At 42.9% G+C, this 15,269-nt stretch overlaps 1 protein-coding gene across 6 annotated transcripts in view; it reads left to right on the top strand.

Annotated features, from left to right (window-relative positions):
• NHEJ1 (non-homologous end joining factor 1) overlaps positions 1-14,643 on the top strand; it is an 89,606-nt gene extending 74,963 nt beyond the window's left edge. For 3 of the 6 annotated variants that reach the window (XM_008999512.5, XM_035305793.3, XM_002749802.7), the window contains exons 6-8: positions 12,439-12,556; positions 13,267-13,385; positions 14,185-14,643. In XM_008999512.5, the coding sequence (XP_008997760.1) occupies positions 12,439-12,556; positions 13,267-13,385; positions 14,185-14,259 (312 nt within the window). In that variant the 3' untranslated portion in view covers positions 14,260-14,643. Of the gene's footprint in view, positions 1-12,438; positions 12,572-13,266; positions 13,386-14,184 lie in introns of all 6 variants that reach the window. The other 3 variants (XM_008999511.5, XM_035305792.3, XM_008999510.5) reach the window with 1 other exon arrangement.
• Positions 14,644-15,269: the final 626 nt, after the last annotated feature.

Here is a 15,269-nt window from a genome sequence, read left to right as displayed (position 1 = left end):
AAGTCCCCAGGGTTTTAGCGTCTGACTTTTTGGACTCAGTGAGAGATTGACAGCCAAGGGCTCCTGTCTGACTGGGCTAGTCATAAGAGAGTCCTCAGCCAGAACTGGGATAAACCTGCATCCCAAAACTTTTTCCACAGGTATAGACTGTAAGCTCTATGAGGGCAGTGGCCATGTCTCTACCTCCAAACTAAATTCCCAGCACATACTTCAGTGCCTGGCACACAGTAGATACTTCTATTTGCTGGATGCATGGTCCCTGAACTCTAGGGGCTCACAGCCTGTTGGGGAAGACAGGAAACGAGTAAATGAATAACTGAAAATTATTATACTTTGAGGAAAATGAATAGAGTGTTATAAAAGCAGTACTTCAGGTTATATGGTCAGGGGACCAGAAGAAGTGACATTTAAGCTGAGACTTGAAAGATGAGAAGAAACCAGCCACTTGAAGAAGTTGGGGGACACAGATGGCCCCTTAGTAATAATTCGGAGGAGGAAGCCTGTATGCCTATCTAAATTTTTGTAGGCTATTTGTGGGAAAAGAAGGGCCTACTGTTGATTCACGGTGAGTCTGTTCACTGCTGCCCCCACCCCATGCTGTTCCTTATATATCCAGCTTTGTTTAGTAAGGTCTCAGACCTAGTGCTGTTGACTGGGAATAAAAGGCTCCAGTGTGTGGCTGACTGGGAAGAACAATTACTTGTTTATGTGTCTGACTCTTCAACCAGACTATGAGCTCCTTGAGGGCAGTGAACCCTGTCTTATCCTTAGGACACAACATGCTACAGCATATCCTTGGCAATTTGTTTTAATGATTGAATTAATAATAACAGTTAATATTTATTGAGCACTTCCTATGTGCCAGGAACTATAGGGAGAACTTTACATATGCATTATCTCATTTAATCCTCATAAAACTCTATAGTACAGGTAGTAATATCATTCCCATTCCACAGTTGAAGAAACCAGGGCTTAGAGTTGAAGATGAAGTAATGGGTCAGGGATTTGACTGTAAACAATTTAACTCCAGAGCCCTGTTAAATTGTTTTTAACTGTTTTTGCTGAAATAAAGTGATTTTTCCAGTTGCCTTCAAATAGTTGAGAGTGCGTGGAACTCTTAAGGGAACAGAATTATTATGTTACATACATTATCTCATTTAACAATCCTTGGACAACCTCGTTAGTAGGAATTACTTTACTCATTTCATAGAGAGAGAATTGAGGCTCAAAAAAGTTGAGTTACTTGGCCAAGATCGAGATCATAACACAAACATGTAAGTGGTGGACTTATTTTCAAACCAGGTCTGTCTGACTCCAGATCCTGTGGTCTTTCAATATTCCATGTCAGCTCAGCCACTGGTGGTATCTGCTCCACTGACTGCGCTAAAGTCCTTTAAAAGATGTCCAGGCTCCTTGCTGGCAACCTGAGACTCTAAAAGAGGAAATAGAGTGGAGAATAGGCAAAAAAGAGGGGGAGAATAGAGACTTTATCTATTTTAAAACCTGTTTTTAAAAGTTGAGCTATATAAAAAAAATTGAGCTATAATCCACATACCATGAAATATAACAAAAAGTATATACCAAAAGTGTATACAGTTCAATGGTTTCAATGTATTTACAAGGTTATGCAACTGTAACTGCTGTCTAATTCTGGAACATTTTCATCACCCCAAACAGAAATGCCATACCTATTTGCAGTCATTCTCCATTCGCCCTGTCTCCTATCCCCTGGAAATCACTAATCTCTGTCTTTACGGAATTGCCTGTTCAGCATATTTCATAAAAATGGAATCATACAATATATCGTCTTTCATGTCTGGCTTCTTTCACTTAGCATTATGTTCTCAAGGTTCATGTACTGAAGCAAATATCAGTACTTTATTCCTTTGTATGGTAGAATAACATACCCTTGCACAGATATACCACATTTTGTTTATCCATTCATCCATTGATGGACATTTGGGTTGTCTCTACTTTTTGGCTCTTATGAGTAATACTGTTGTGAGCATTTGTGTGCACACTTTTGTGTTAACATATGTTTTCAGTTCTCTTGGGTATGTACCTAGGAGTAGAATTGCTGGGTCATATAGTAACTCTGTGTTTAACATTTTTAGCAACTGCCTTGCTGTTTTCCATAGTGATTCATCTTTTATTAATAAACTTTTAAAATTGAAGTATAAGATGCATGTAGGAAAGTGTTCATGTCAGAAGTGTACAGCTTGAAGAATTATTACAAAATAAACATAGCTGTGTAACCAGCACCCAAATGAAGAGCTAGAAAATTTCTAGTACTCAGAAGTACCCACTATTATCTACCAGTATCTACCTCCAACAGGTAACAACCACTATCCTGACTTCTGTTTTATTTTTTTATTCGCCCGGGTGCAGGTGGGCTGAGGCCAAAAAGGGTGTCAGCCTATCCTGACTTCTAATATGATCATTAATGTTAATTTTGCTTGTTTTTGAGCTTCATGGAAATGGAATAATATAGTATATACTGTTGTGTCTGACTTTATTTACTCAACAGAGTGTTAATTTTTTTTTTCTTGAGACAGGATCTCAGTCTGTATCCCAGGCTGGCATACAGTGGCACGATCCTAACTCACTGCAGCCTCAAACTCCTGGGCTCGAGCAATCCTCCTGCCTCGGCCTCCCAATTAGCTGGGACTACAGCGGTGTACTGCCACACCTGACTTTTTTTTTTTTTTTTTTTCATAGAGACAAGGGTCTCACTATATTGCCCAGGCTGTTCTCAAACTCTTGGGCTCAAGCAATCCTCCTGCCTCGGCCTCCCAAAGTGCTTGGATTACAGGTGTAAGCCACTGCACCTGGCCCAAAATGTTAATGAAATTCATCTGTGTTGCTATTTGTAGCCATACTTTTAACATTTTCACTTCCATGTAATATTTTATTGTAAAACTGTCCCACAACTTATTTACCTTCTTGTGTTGATAAATACACAGAAGGGGAATGGCTAGGTTGTAGTTGTGTATATATTTAGATCTAAGAAATACTGCCGAACCATTTTCCAAACTGACTGTATCATTTTATAACCACACAAGCAGTTTATGAGAATTCTGATTGTACCATGTGTCGACACTTGATATTATCTTCCTTTTTCCTTTTAGCCATTATGGTGAATATGTAATGATATCCTGTTGTGGTTTTAATTTTCTCAATGAGGATCTGTACATTTTAGTGTAATTATTGGTCATTTAAATATGACTAAGCCTTAGATACGAATAAGTCTTTTTTTTTACTGGTTTTTAAGAGTTTTTAATATATTTTGGAAATGAGTTCTTTGTTGGTTATATGTATTGCAAGTGTTTTCCCCTACTTTATAGCTTGCTTTTTTTTTGCTCTCTTGTCTCTTTTGATGAACAGAAGTTCTTAATTTTAATCTAGTCCAATTTATCAATCTTTTCTTTTATGGTTTGTGTCCTGTCAGGAAACCTTTACCTCCTCGAAGTCATGAAGATCAGTACCTTATCTTATTTCGAGTATGTGTGGTAGGTGGGGGAGGTGGTACATCACCCTATAGAGTAAGATTTCTCAGACCAGAGAGGACACTGTCACCCTACAGAGAGGCAGGCAGCGGGCGGGATGGGGGCAGGGCGTCCATGAGAACGTGGCTGCTGTGGGCTGTGTTCCCAGCTGTCAAGCGTGTAATCTGGAGTGAAAGAGAATACTTTTGGTGGTGGAGGTCCTTCAGGGAATACTGCAGGGTCCTCTAAATCAACTTTGTGCCCTACACATCCAGTTCACTGTCCTTTCTTCTCCACTAAGAGGAAAAAAAAAAAGGAATCTGCACTTCTTCATGGTGCTAGTAGCACAGGGCAGGGATGAAGAGCTTTCAGAGCTGGTCTATCTGCCTTATCCCTGTGGTTTTCTTTTTGTTATTAAATCCGGTGCTTTTATTCTTTCCAGTACCTACCACATTGTTTCGCTTACATTTGGGAAGAGAATGTTGAGGTGGCTGAATTTGAGAGGTGCTAAAATAATGTTCAAACTGTTTGTTTCCCTGCTAGGCCGGTCGGAGCCCCTTCCCTGAGCCAGAGCTGACAGGAGCTGCTTGTTCTTCTTGGAGGAGTGGGAGTAGAGAAAAGAAGGAATGAGAGTTGTTCCTGCACTTTCTGAGGGGCTCTGAGGATTTGTCCCCCCCAGGAAACCACTTTCGTTCCCCCAGCCCCTCTGCTGCTCGTTAGTTGCCCTCCAGACTAGAAAGCCATGGTTTGTGCTGGGGCTGGGTGGGGCTCCAGGGACAGTTTAGGCTCTGGCCCTCCAAAGGGGAGGGGGTGGTTATGGAGCAAGCAGAGGGTCACAGCTCAGTCTGTACCATTTGCTTGTCACCTTGAGAAGTTCCACCTTGTCTAGCAAAACCTCCTTTCAGAGGCAGTCACCACAAAGGGCTCTTATGAGAGCAGCTGCCCCGCCCCCACCTTCACTTCCACTCCCTTTACCATTATTTTTCTTTGGGGGCAGAGCTGAGGGGCCTTCCTGCTATGACTCTGAGGGGCTGTACTTATTTTAAAAGGAGATTCAAGTCTAGAGACTTCCCATACCAGAGATTCATTTTTCTGATTTTCCAGTACACTTGGAGGACACTCAAGGGGTGAAGTAAGACTTTCCTTTTCTAGAGGGCATTTTGTTTTTTCCCTCTTTCAGCCTCTTGAGCTATTTGGAGATTTAAGAAGGGAAGTGAGAGCCAGCTTCTAGTACCACTAGACCTCAGCACAGGGGCAACTTCCTTACAGAGGCAGGAGGTAGGGGGAAAGATGGATGTCTCATTGGTAAGAGGCATTATAGTATAGAGATTCAAGTGTAGGTTCTAGAGTTCAACTTCCTGCGCCTTCTGTTTCCCCATTCTGCTGTGACCTTGGTCAAGTTACTGAATCTCTTCCAGCCTTTGTTTTCTTATATATAAAATGAGATTGGGCTTCAAGTCATGACAAGTAAATAAGAAAAAAAAAATTAAATAAAATGAGAATGATTTTAGAGCCCAATTGATAGGGTAACAGTGGAGGTTAATTGCGATAATGCATCAAAATGCATAGCCTAGTACCTAGCACACAGAAAGCATTTACAAAGTTAATCTTACAAAGTTAATATTAAAGTCCAAACTTCTGTTTGGACCTCTTTTTGTAGTCTTTCTTCCCATCCCCCTCCTCTTCTAACTCTGCAGTCCAGAGAGCTAGCCAAGCCACAGACTGAACCAGAAAAATCTGAATAGTATCCGTAAGGACCTGGACTTTGTCTCCAACTGTTTTGAACTCTGTACCTAGCTTACTCTATTGCATTTCCAGCATCATGAGAGAAAGACAGCAATATTATCTCATTTTGAAGGGAGGCCACAAAGAAAGTGTTTTAGTAACTTGACTAGATTGCATACATGCATGTTTGCATATGTGACTGTATGCCTGCATCCATTCTCCCAGCTTGTTTTAAAAATGGGGAGGGGCGCCTTGGACTATGATTTAATTAATTTGCAAGGTACCTATACAAGATTAAGTTTGAGTGTCTGTGTGTTCATTTTCCTTATAGCCTAGCACTGAGTGGATGCTTAGGTGCTGGAGGCTAATCATAGAGCATGGTGAGGTCGGCAGCAGCAGGGCAGAATGATCAGGGAAGACCTTGTTGCAGGCACAGACCCAAACAAAGTGAAATCAGACCAAACACAAGGGCAGTGTCAGCTCTCTCTTCAGTTTCACATAAAGAGCTTCAAGGGCAGTGTGCCTTGTGTATTTAGGGTACTATGTTTTCTCCCAAATCACCAAGGTTTCTGATCAGTGAATTGATAAAGGAGTATTCTGTGAGGACAAAGCGAGAGACCCAGTATCAGGGTTGGATGTTTTCTGAAACTCAAGAGGTAGCTCATCTTAAGTGAGCTGCTGTGGAAAATGGAAATGAGGAGAAAGGAGAATGAAATAGTTGTCTTCTAAAAATCCAGACATCACCACCATATCTCTTTTCTCTGTCCTAGTAGTTTTTTTCTCTCAGACTCTGAGGAAACTGAAATTAATCCCATCAAAAATCATTTGGCTGTTAGCTATTTTTATGACCCGTATCTGCAGGTCTTATTTTTGTGTTTTCCAAATAGCCCTTATTGAGAGTATATTACTTAAAAATGGAAATGACGTAGCAGATCATTTTGCACAACCCACATTAGGAAGCAGGAAATGGTGGTGAGAGAGTTCTTGGTTGAAGCATTGTGGGATAAGTTGGGCTGTGTAGAATACTCTTGCTAAAATTTTGTTGGAAGCAAGCTGTTTGTGCTTTGCATGCTTCTGGAGAGAGTAGCAGCTTTACTCTTCACTATTATACTTGCCACCCAAAAAAGAGGGTGGAGAGAATGAAGATGAAACCTTGGCCTCTTGAGTAGGTCCTGAAGAATTGGAGAGTAAAGGAGAGCTTTGAGAAGTAGGGGCTTTTGCGGGGAGGTAGGAAGACAATACCTACTGAGCAGGCACCCTTTACACATACCATCCCATGGAATCCTTCCATCAGCCTCATCAAAGTAGCTGTTGGTCTCCATTTTTCTGGTAAGGGAACAGAGGCTAAAAGGGGTGAGTGACATAGCTGGTAACTGGCAAAGCCAGTCTTTAAACCCAGGACCTTCTGATGCAAAAGCCATGCTGCCTCGGTCACTACTAGAGACGGAGGAATCAGCTAGTGTGATGATGATGGACAGTGAACTACCCAGAGGTTACTCATGGCTAGATTGCCGTGTCTCCCTGATCTGGACATTGACTGGTCACTGCATTACTAGACAGTAGTATGCTTTGGGATGCCAGTGAAGAGAAGTTAATACAGATGCTTCTCAGCTTACAATGGAGCCACATTTCAATAAATCCATCCTAAGTTGAAAATACCCTGAGTAAAGCCAGGTGTGATGGCTCACGTTTATAATCCCAGCACTTTGGGAGGCCAAGGCGGGCAGAGCACCAAAGGTCAGGAGTTCAAGACCAGCCTGGTCAACATGGTGAAACTCTGTCTCTACTAAAAATACAAAAATTAGCAGGCACCTGTAGTCCCAGCTACTCTGGAGGCCAAGGCAGGAGAATCGCTTGAACCCCGGAGATGGAAATTATGAGCCGAGATCGTGCCACTGCACTCCAGCCTGAGCGACAGATCAAGACTCGAGACTCCATCTCAAAAAAAAAAAAAAAAAAAATTCTGAGTTGAAAGTGCATTGTAGACTTATGAGACTATCCAGACATAGCCCCATCATAGGTCAAGGAACATATTGAATGCCTATCACTTTCACATCATCAGTAAAATAGAAAAGTCCTAAGTCAGGGACCATCTGTAATTGGATCAGACCTGGTTTCTTTATGTACTTTATCATTAAGGCATTTCTTGAGCCTACTTAGCACTCACTGGAGTAGGGCCAGGCAAGAAAAGTCTCAGTGTCCTTGCAAAGGGAAGGAGCAGACATTTCGTGGGCACTTACTCAATTCTCTCATTTAATCCTTTCACACATTCTGTGATGTCAGTGTTGTTAGTCTTGATCCCTCAGTGCCTGACTCCCAGTGTCTCTCTTTTCCCTCCCCTCTCTCAAAATAAACCATTAAGCATGATGGCTTGCCCATAGTGTCACAGCTAGCAAATAGAAGACCATCTTAGGTACAAATCCACATTTTTGAGACTCTAAAGCCAGAACGTAAAGTGTATTTGTTTTTTTTCTAGGAGTTTTTTCCCTAATTATTGGATAGTCTTGCTTCTTCCTGTTTTGAGTGAGAAGCCACTTTGGACTTTCTTTTTTAAACCCCAATACTATCCTCAGGTGTTGGGTTCATCTTTCCTTCTGACTCTCAGCCTTTTACCGCTGTGGTAAACTACTGTGTCGTGGACCCAGGGCCATTTCAGATTATCTTTGATTTAGAGATTTCATTTCGATTGTTGTAGTACCATCTCACAGAATACACATTTCAATTAGCTTTATATTTGTTGGTGATCTCCCCTCTAGAATGTAAACATCAAGAGGGCAGGGAATTTTATCTCTTTTGTTACTGGGATATTCCCAGCATCTAAATTGTCCCAAACACCACAGTAGATGATCAGTAAATGTTTGCTAAATATGAATGGATTGGCAGAGGGGGAGTTACATTTCTTGAAGAGCCCTTCTCCTTAGAGTCTTCTTCCTAAATTACTTTTCTTGTTCCTTTCTGTTTATTCTGGCAAACCCTCTGGCAATTTGAGACCTTAAAAGAGTTTTCTAATGTGCTCTTATCCCTAAGATAAGCTAATGGTGAACATTGCCGTGATTCCCTAAATGGAGACCTGGGAAAGGAAGTTTGTATCCAGACCAGCAATGTTTACCGCATTGCAAGAGGGAGGAGTGGAATTCTTACATAGGGAAGTCACATGTTGGGGGCCCTGCCCTTGTGATATTGTGATGGTCAATGCCAGCCCCCTGGGGCTGGTGCCAGAACCAAAGACCTGCTCAAAGGCTGACTCTGGAGAGCTCCAGTTAGCTCGTTTTCCCTTTTTCTTCGTGAAATCTGTATCTTCAGACTGTGGGCCCATATTTATAGGGTGAGCAGTAGATCAGATCTAGCCTTTCTTACCCAGGTTTCTAAAGTTTCTCTTCAGAAACAGTCTCAGAGGAAAGGAGGAATGAGGCAGGGAGGAGAGGCAGATTATGTATTTTTAGTTGAAAGTGCTAATTGGAAGCTCGCCAACAAATCCTGGGAGAGTCTTGGACTTTCTGGACCACTGGGAGTGAGTTTAGACCTGATGAAGATGAGAGTTACTTCCAAAGAGGAGAGGTTGGACCCTCGGAACCAAGATTGGCTGCAGTAGGGACAAGAAGGGGAAATAAAATGCTCTACAGGATTTCTGTCACTTTGGTTTGTCTAAAGTTGCTGTTAAAGCTGTATACAAGGGTCCAAAGTCCCAGTGAATTGGAGATGGGAGTATAATATAGCTCTTGTGGCTGTTGAAAAATCACAGTACTAGAAGTAAGTAATGAGGAAGTACTAAGAGTTTAAGTAAATGTAACAGAGAGTCTAAAAAGGGAAGCCTAGAAGCAGCTTTGGATTTCTCATTGTTCTATCAATATGAGTTTGGAGCCAAGGAAGCTTTGGCAAACAGTTGTAGAGAAAGCCACTTTGTGAAACAAAAGGAAATTCCCATGGGCATAACCTTAATTCAGAAAATGAAGTCCTCTGCAAACTAGTGAATGTGAACTTAGCCTTCTCATCTTGTTTCCCGTGAGACATCTGCATATCCTGTCTTCACACCTTGTGCTTCACTTGCTTCCAGCACATCCAAAGTCTAACTTTGCAAGGCTTACCTTGATGTCACCACCTCTGGCGCTTTTTGCAGAACTCTGTGTCAAAATCTTCTCTGGTTTCCTATTACCCTTTGTTTAGAACTCTGTTATAGCAAATCACTTGAAAAATGAAACAAAACAACCTATGTCTGCCTATCTCCCACATGCAAATATAAACTCTTTGAAGTAGGGACTCTGAATTATCTATCTTTCTATTAACTCAGACCTGTTATGAGGGAAGGATTGATGCATCTGTTTCCCCTGCCCCGACTCCTGTAGTGCCCGAATATAGTAGAATCTCAGTAACTTTTGTTTTTAGAATTGACTCTGGGTTAATCAGATGAACATGTTCTACAAGTAGGCCGACCTTACTCTTCTTTCCCTCCCCACTTTGGGCAGTGACCTGCATTGTGGCCGGTACACTGTGCTCCTGGCTCAGTTGCACTTATAGGAGGGGCAGTATTTACTTTGCTTACTCCTGCCTCCAGCACTCTCCCTTTGATCTCTGCCGCCTGCCCCAGATAGCCACTACCATTGTCCTGCCCCAGGAGCTAATGTTTCTCTTTCCCAAGCTCCTGCCTCTCCACCTCTCTTCCCTAGCATATTCTGAGAATGATGCCCAAGGAATCCATGATAATGGGGAATGGCTAGAATGGGATGAAGGGTATGGCCTCTCAGCCCTTACGGGTTCCAGTCTGGTCCAGCTGTCTCCTTTTTATCTGCTCCCTTTTCTTGTCACCTTAGGAAGCTTGTTCCTCAGCTGGATGGCAGGTGATCTGGGATGTGAAAGATTGCAGGTTGTGATCCTGGGAGAAGCTGGATTGCCCTTTTGACTAAAATAATGCTGTTCAGAGAAGTAAATAGGATGATAATTATATGTGTAGGCCCTGAAGCCAGACTGCCTGGATTCTAATCCTGTGCCACCACTTACTAGCTGGGGACTATCTAGCCAAACGGGGCCATGTTAGTGCCTACCATGCTCATTCATTCACAAATAGTTATTGAGCCTCTACCATGAGCTCAGGGTTCTTCTAGATGCCAGGGAAATGGTAGTAGAAAACACAAAAATGGTTTAATACATTTTAAGTACTAGAGCAATGCCTAGCACATGTTAAGTATTTGACAACTCTAGCAATATGCTGCTCCTAGAACTTTTCTGAGAATAGTCAGGTGGATTAACTTTGCCGGCAACTGCAGGACCAGTTCTCTCTGAGAAAGGGAAGGACAGAGGAAGGGCTTAGATTAGGTTTCACATTTAGACTCAGGTCCAGCATTTTTGGCACTTCGTCTTGAGGTTAAATACTTGAGCTGAGTAAAGATGGCCCTGGAAAATTGATGAGTCTGTTTAATTCCATGAAAGGGCAGGGGAAATGACTCTGGACTGCCTCACTCTGCCTAACACATTTGTGTGGACAGCACGGTGCCTATCAAATCATGTGTGAGTGACCCTAAGAGAGGCTACATTTCTTGGGTAGTATGAAGGGAGATGCTAGAGGTCAAGATATAAGGAAGGAGGGCAGCCATTTTCCTCCCCACCATCAGGACTCTCTGGCTATGGAGGAGAGAACCCTCTTTTGAAGGAGGTGTCTTTGGAGTTGGAGAGCTGACCTTAGGAAGGAGAGTGAGGTAGGGTAGAGGTGGTATGGCTCGATAGTTTACCTTCCCTGTTTCAGTTCATTCCTCAGGGAATGCTGCCAGAGGGCTGTTAGACTTCTAGTGTGATTACTGGCTAGAGGAAAAGTTTGGACTTGGGGTTCTGATTCATTGCTTGTGGTTTCCAGTGAAAGTCCAGGTCTGATATAGTCTTTATGGGGATAGGGTTGGAGTAGAAATGTATGTGACATTTCCTGGTAATCGACAAGGTTTTCAGCTACCACCTCCTTCCTTAACTGCATAATACTGACTGGTTTAACACCTGCTTTCCTACTTCTCACACTTTCTCTTTTCTATTCTTCTTCCATGGGGGTTTTCAGAAATGAATGCCCTTATAGCACAAAAAGGTGCCCTTGACCCAAGATATGGGCCAATCCAGGATTCTTGGGTTGGTTCCCATGTGAGCTGCTGGCGTGGCTGCTCCTGGGGACCTGCTAAGTTGGCTGGGAACCATGGTGATTTTCACGCCTAGGGACAGGTGAAATAGTTCTGGGCCTTTTCCAGGATTCCGAAGTGCAGCCAAATTTGGGACCACTAGATACCCTACTCTTTCATCTCATTTTTATTGCACTTTGTTCAGGCTTCGGCCATGACCTCAACCCAGTTCAGCCAAGTGTATGAAACTACAACTATGCAAAGCATTTTGCTCTGGATATAAGTCCACAGTTTGTTCTGTAGGGAAAGAAACAAATATAATGTAATCATAGCAGTCTTTCCCAGTCTTTTTAAAATTATCACTTCTCTAAAGAACCTTTTAAGACATTTTTTCCTAATCACTCTCTCTCTGGAAATTTTAATGCCACAGATATACCAAAAATCTATTTATGTACTATGTGTGTGCGTGTGTGTGTGTGCATGCACACTTTATACTTTAAAAGAGTAAGGTTTTCTTACCCCTCAAGAACAGCTTTCACTCTCTTGGGGGAATCTCAGCTCACTGTGAGCATGTGGGTGATGGTAAAGGCTGGCGGGACAGCAGTGGGAATGGAAAATGGCAGGGAGACCTCAAAAACTTTGTCGACTTTATTTTTCCTGTCTCCTCTGCCTGAATATCACAGCTCCATAATTTTTCTTGTCTCTCAGTCTGTCATTAATTGCCATTTTGCTCTCTCTCCTTTATCCTGAATTTTTCTCTAGTTTAGGAATGAATTTAATGAAAATTGTAATTTGTACAGCTCAGGGAAAATTTAGGCGAAATGATTTCCTAAAATAGCCTCAAGAAATCATCCCTTTGGAAAAAGAGCCTAGAAATCTATAGGGTATTCATGGGAAAACATAATAGACCTAAAGATTAGGGGAAATAAGATACACATTTTGAGTTGCCCTTCAGAGGAGGTGTCCCAAGAAATCTTTATATTGGTCCCACCTGGCTTGGATATGGACGCCCCCTGTTGGAGCTAACTGCTTTAGATGAATTCATTTGGGGTTGATGCTGGTTCTGCAAATGGGATATTAGATCTCTTCTCTGGTAATACAGTATAACCAATGACAGTATCTCCCCTCTTTTACAGAAACTGCCAGAGGCATGCAGCATTGGTGATGGAAGACCCTTTGTCATGAATCTTCAGAGTCTGTACGTGGCAGTTGCCAAACGAGAGGTCCAAGTGGGACAGAAGCATCAGGGCGCTGGTGAGCACTCCAGAGGTACCTGGTCTGTCTGAGGATACAATTAAGATCTAGGTTGATGCTGTCCAATATGATAGTTTTCTAGCCACATGTAGCTATTTAAGCTTAAATTAATAAAAATGAAATAAAACTAAAACTGTATCTTCTCTTTTGCACTAGCCACATTTCAAGCGATTAGTAGCCGCATATGGCTCGTGGCTACCAAGTTAATGCAAACACAGAACATTTCCATCATTGCAGAAAGTTCGATGGGATGGCATTGGTCTAGGTGCTTAGAAGGGTTAGCAAAAGCACCAAGAGAATCATTAGTTTCCCTGACTGGGTGCAGTGGCTCAGACCAGTAACCCGCACACTTTTGGAGGCTGAGGTGAGAGAGGCCTGAGACCAGCCTGGACAACATAGCAAAAAAAAAAAAAAAGATTAATCTCCCTCTCCCTACCTGAGACATATTAGGGAATATGTAGAAAAATAGCTGGCTATTTTGAGTCGAGGAAACACTTATCCTACCTGCTGAAAGTGGGTCTGGGGAAATCTTCATGGCAGAAACAGGGCTTTCCGAAAGTCAGCTGGAAGTTGGACTTGTGGCTACTTCTGTCTGCTTATATATTTGAACCAAACCCTGGCCTTTATCAGAATGCTTGGTAAATGCTAATGTCTTCCTGATAAGAAAAAAGGCATTTATTATTATCTTCTCTTGATCTTTCTGATTTCAGGAGATCCTCAGACCTCAAACAGTGCTTCCCTGGAAGCAATTGATAGCCAGCATCAAAATCAGCCAGAAGAACTGGTCTCTTCAGCCCCAACCCTCTCAGCGCCTGAGAAAGAGTCCTTGGTGAGTCAGAGCAGCTTCCCGGTTGGTGTCCTGAGAGTTGGCACTGATAGCCCCCGAGCCAGTGGTCCCTGCAGTTGTCACTTCGTTGGCACTGCTTCAACAATATTGAGGGATATTTGTGACTAGGCTTCCAAATAGTAGGTATCTAGTTGGACATGTTGTTTCCAATTGTAGGTGTCTAGATGGACGGCAAGGGAAGATCTTGCACACCTTCCCTTGCCATCCTTTCTCTGTAGTTCTTGTACAGAATGATGTGTCCTGACTCCTCTTTCACTTTATCCCACTTCCAGTGATGGCCAGTGATAGCAAGGCTATTCCTTGGGGGAGAAGGGACATCCACATCTCCTGCTTAGGGTCTTACCTCACATTTACTGCCTGACATAGACTTCAAAATACCTATGTCAGACACTTCCTGAATGCCTCCTCCTTCTGGCTGGGCATGGTGGCTCACACTTGTTAGTACAGCCATTGGGAGGCCAAGGCAGGAGGATCACTTGAAGCCAGGTTGAATAGCCTGGGCAACAAAGCGAACCCCTATCTCTACAAAAAACACAAAATTAGCCAGCCATGGTGGCTTGTGCCTGTGGTCTCAGCTACTTGGGAGGCTGAGACAAGCAGATTGCTTAAGCCCAGGAGTTCTGAGCTCTGATTGTGCCAGTGTACTCCAGCCTGGGTGAAAAAAAAAAAAAGAAAAGAAGGCCTCATCCTAACCAGGAGCCATGAGAGGAAGAAAGTTCCTTTCCTAACTTCAGTGGAACTATTTCAAAACCCCTACTAACTTGGGTTCCCTTTTTTCTAGGGTACTTCAGGCCCTCTGCAGAGACCACAGCTGTCAAAGGTCAAGAGGAAGAAACCAAGGGGGCTTTTCAGTTAACCTGTTGTGGCCCCAGCTACTAAGGATGGACTTGGAGAATAGCTTCCAAGCTTCACCTTGAAAGGAGCTTGCATGGCAGCAATACCTCTACAACAGTGATACAGTCAGGGGCCTACTGTAAGGGCGAGAGAACTGGGAATTGACCTTTGCCGTTCAAGTGGAAGCCAGTCTCTGAGAATCTCAGACTCGCCTCTCTTTTGGTGGAGGTTCTGTAGATTCAGGTTTCTACCATGGCCTTTAGGTATATAGGGCAAGTCAGCAAGAAAGCACAACACACTCAGGAAGCCTTGTCTACCTTTCCCTAGAGTCTCTAGCTAGCCAGCTGCAGATGCTCCTCAGAGACCCACTTTTCTCTTTTGCTTGGAATAAAAAGCACTCACACTCCCCCGCTTTTGTGATTACTTATGCTGTGGAACTCATAACCCAACTGATTTCACTGGGTCCCCACCCCATTGTTGCCTCTAGATGAAATCTAGTCCTCAGTCCTTCAGATTCTTAAACTTCTCTGCAGTGGCCGGAGCTAAGCCTCCATCAGAAACTTTGATCTCAAAAACTTTCTTCATGGCGGGCACAAGACAGAGAGATGGTTGCTGCTTTCCTTTGCCAGACTTGAATGCATTTTTCTCTTTCTTTCCAAAGCATAGGTAACAGGTTAAACTACCATGTGGGGTTGAAATTGCATAGTGCTTCGAGCATTAGGGCTGAGGTAGGTTCCCCCTGGGGTGAGAGAAAAAAGAATATGACTTTCTTGCCCTCTACCCCACTTCAAGTAACTTAGTTAGAAAAGATAAGAGAGTATGATGGGAACAGGAAATGACTACAGCAGTTCTCTGGGACAACAGAATTGGCCTCTATAGCTAATAGTAACTAGCAGGAAAACATGTAAAAGCTGCATGAGATAGGCAGGATCTTAGACAGAAAGACAGCCCTTTGGCATCTCAGGACTGGCAGAGTCCCTTGACCTTCTCTGCCAGGTTTTCCTCTATAGGTAAGATTGCCTGAAACTTTGC

Source organism: Callithrix jacchus, chromosome 6 (assembly GCF_049354715.1).
Source record: "Callithrix jacchus isolate 240 chromosome 6, calJac240_pri, whole genome shotgun sequence".
In the NCBI taxonomy this organism is placed as follows: domain Eukaryota; kingdom Metazoa; phylum Chordata; class Mammalia; order Primates; family Cebidae; genus Callithrix; species Callithrix jacchus.
This window is presented reverse-complemented; position numbering and strand designations above follow the sequence as displayed.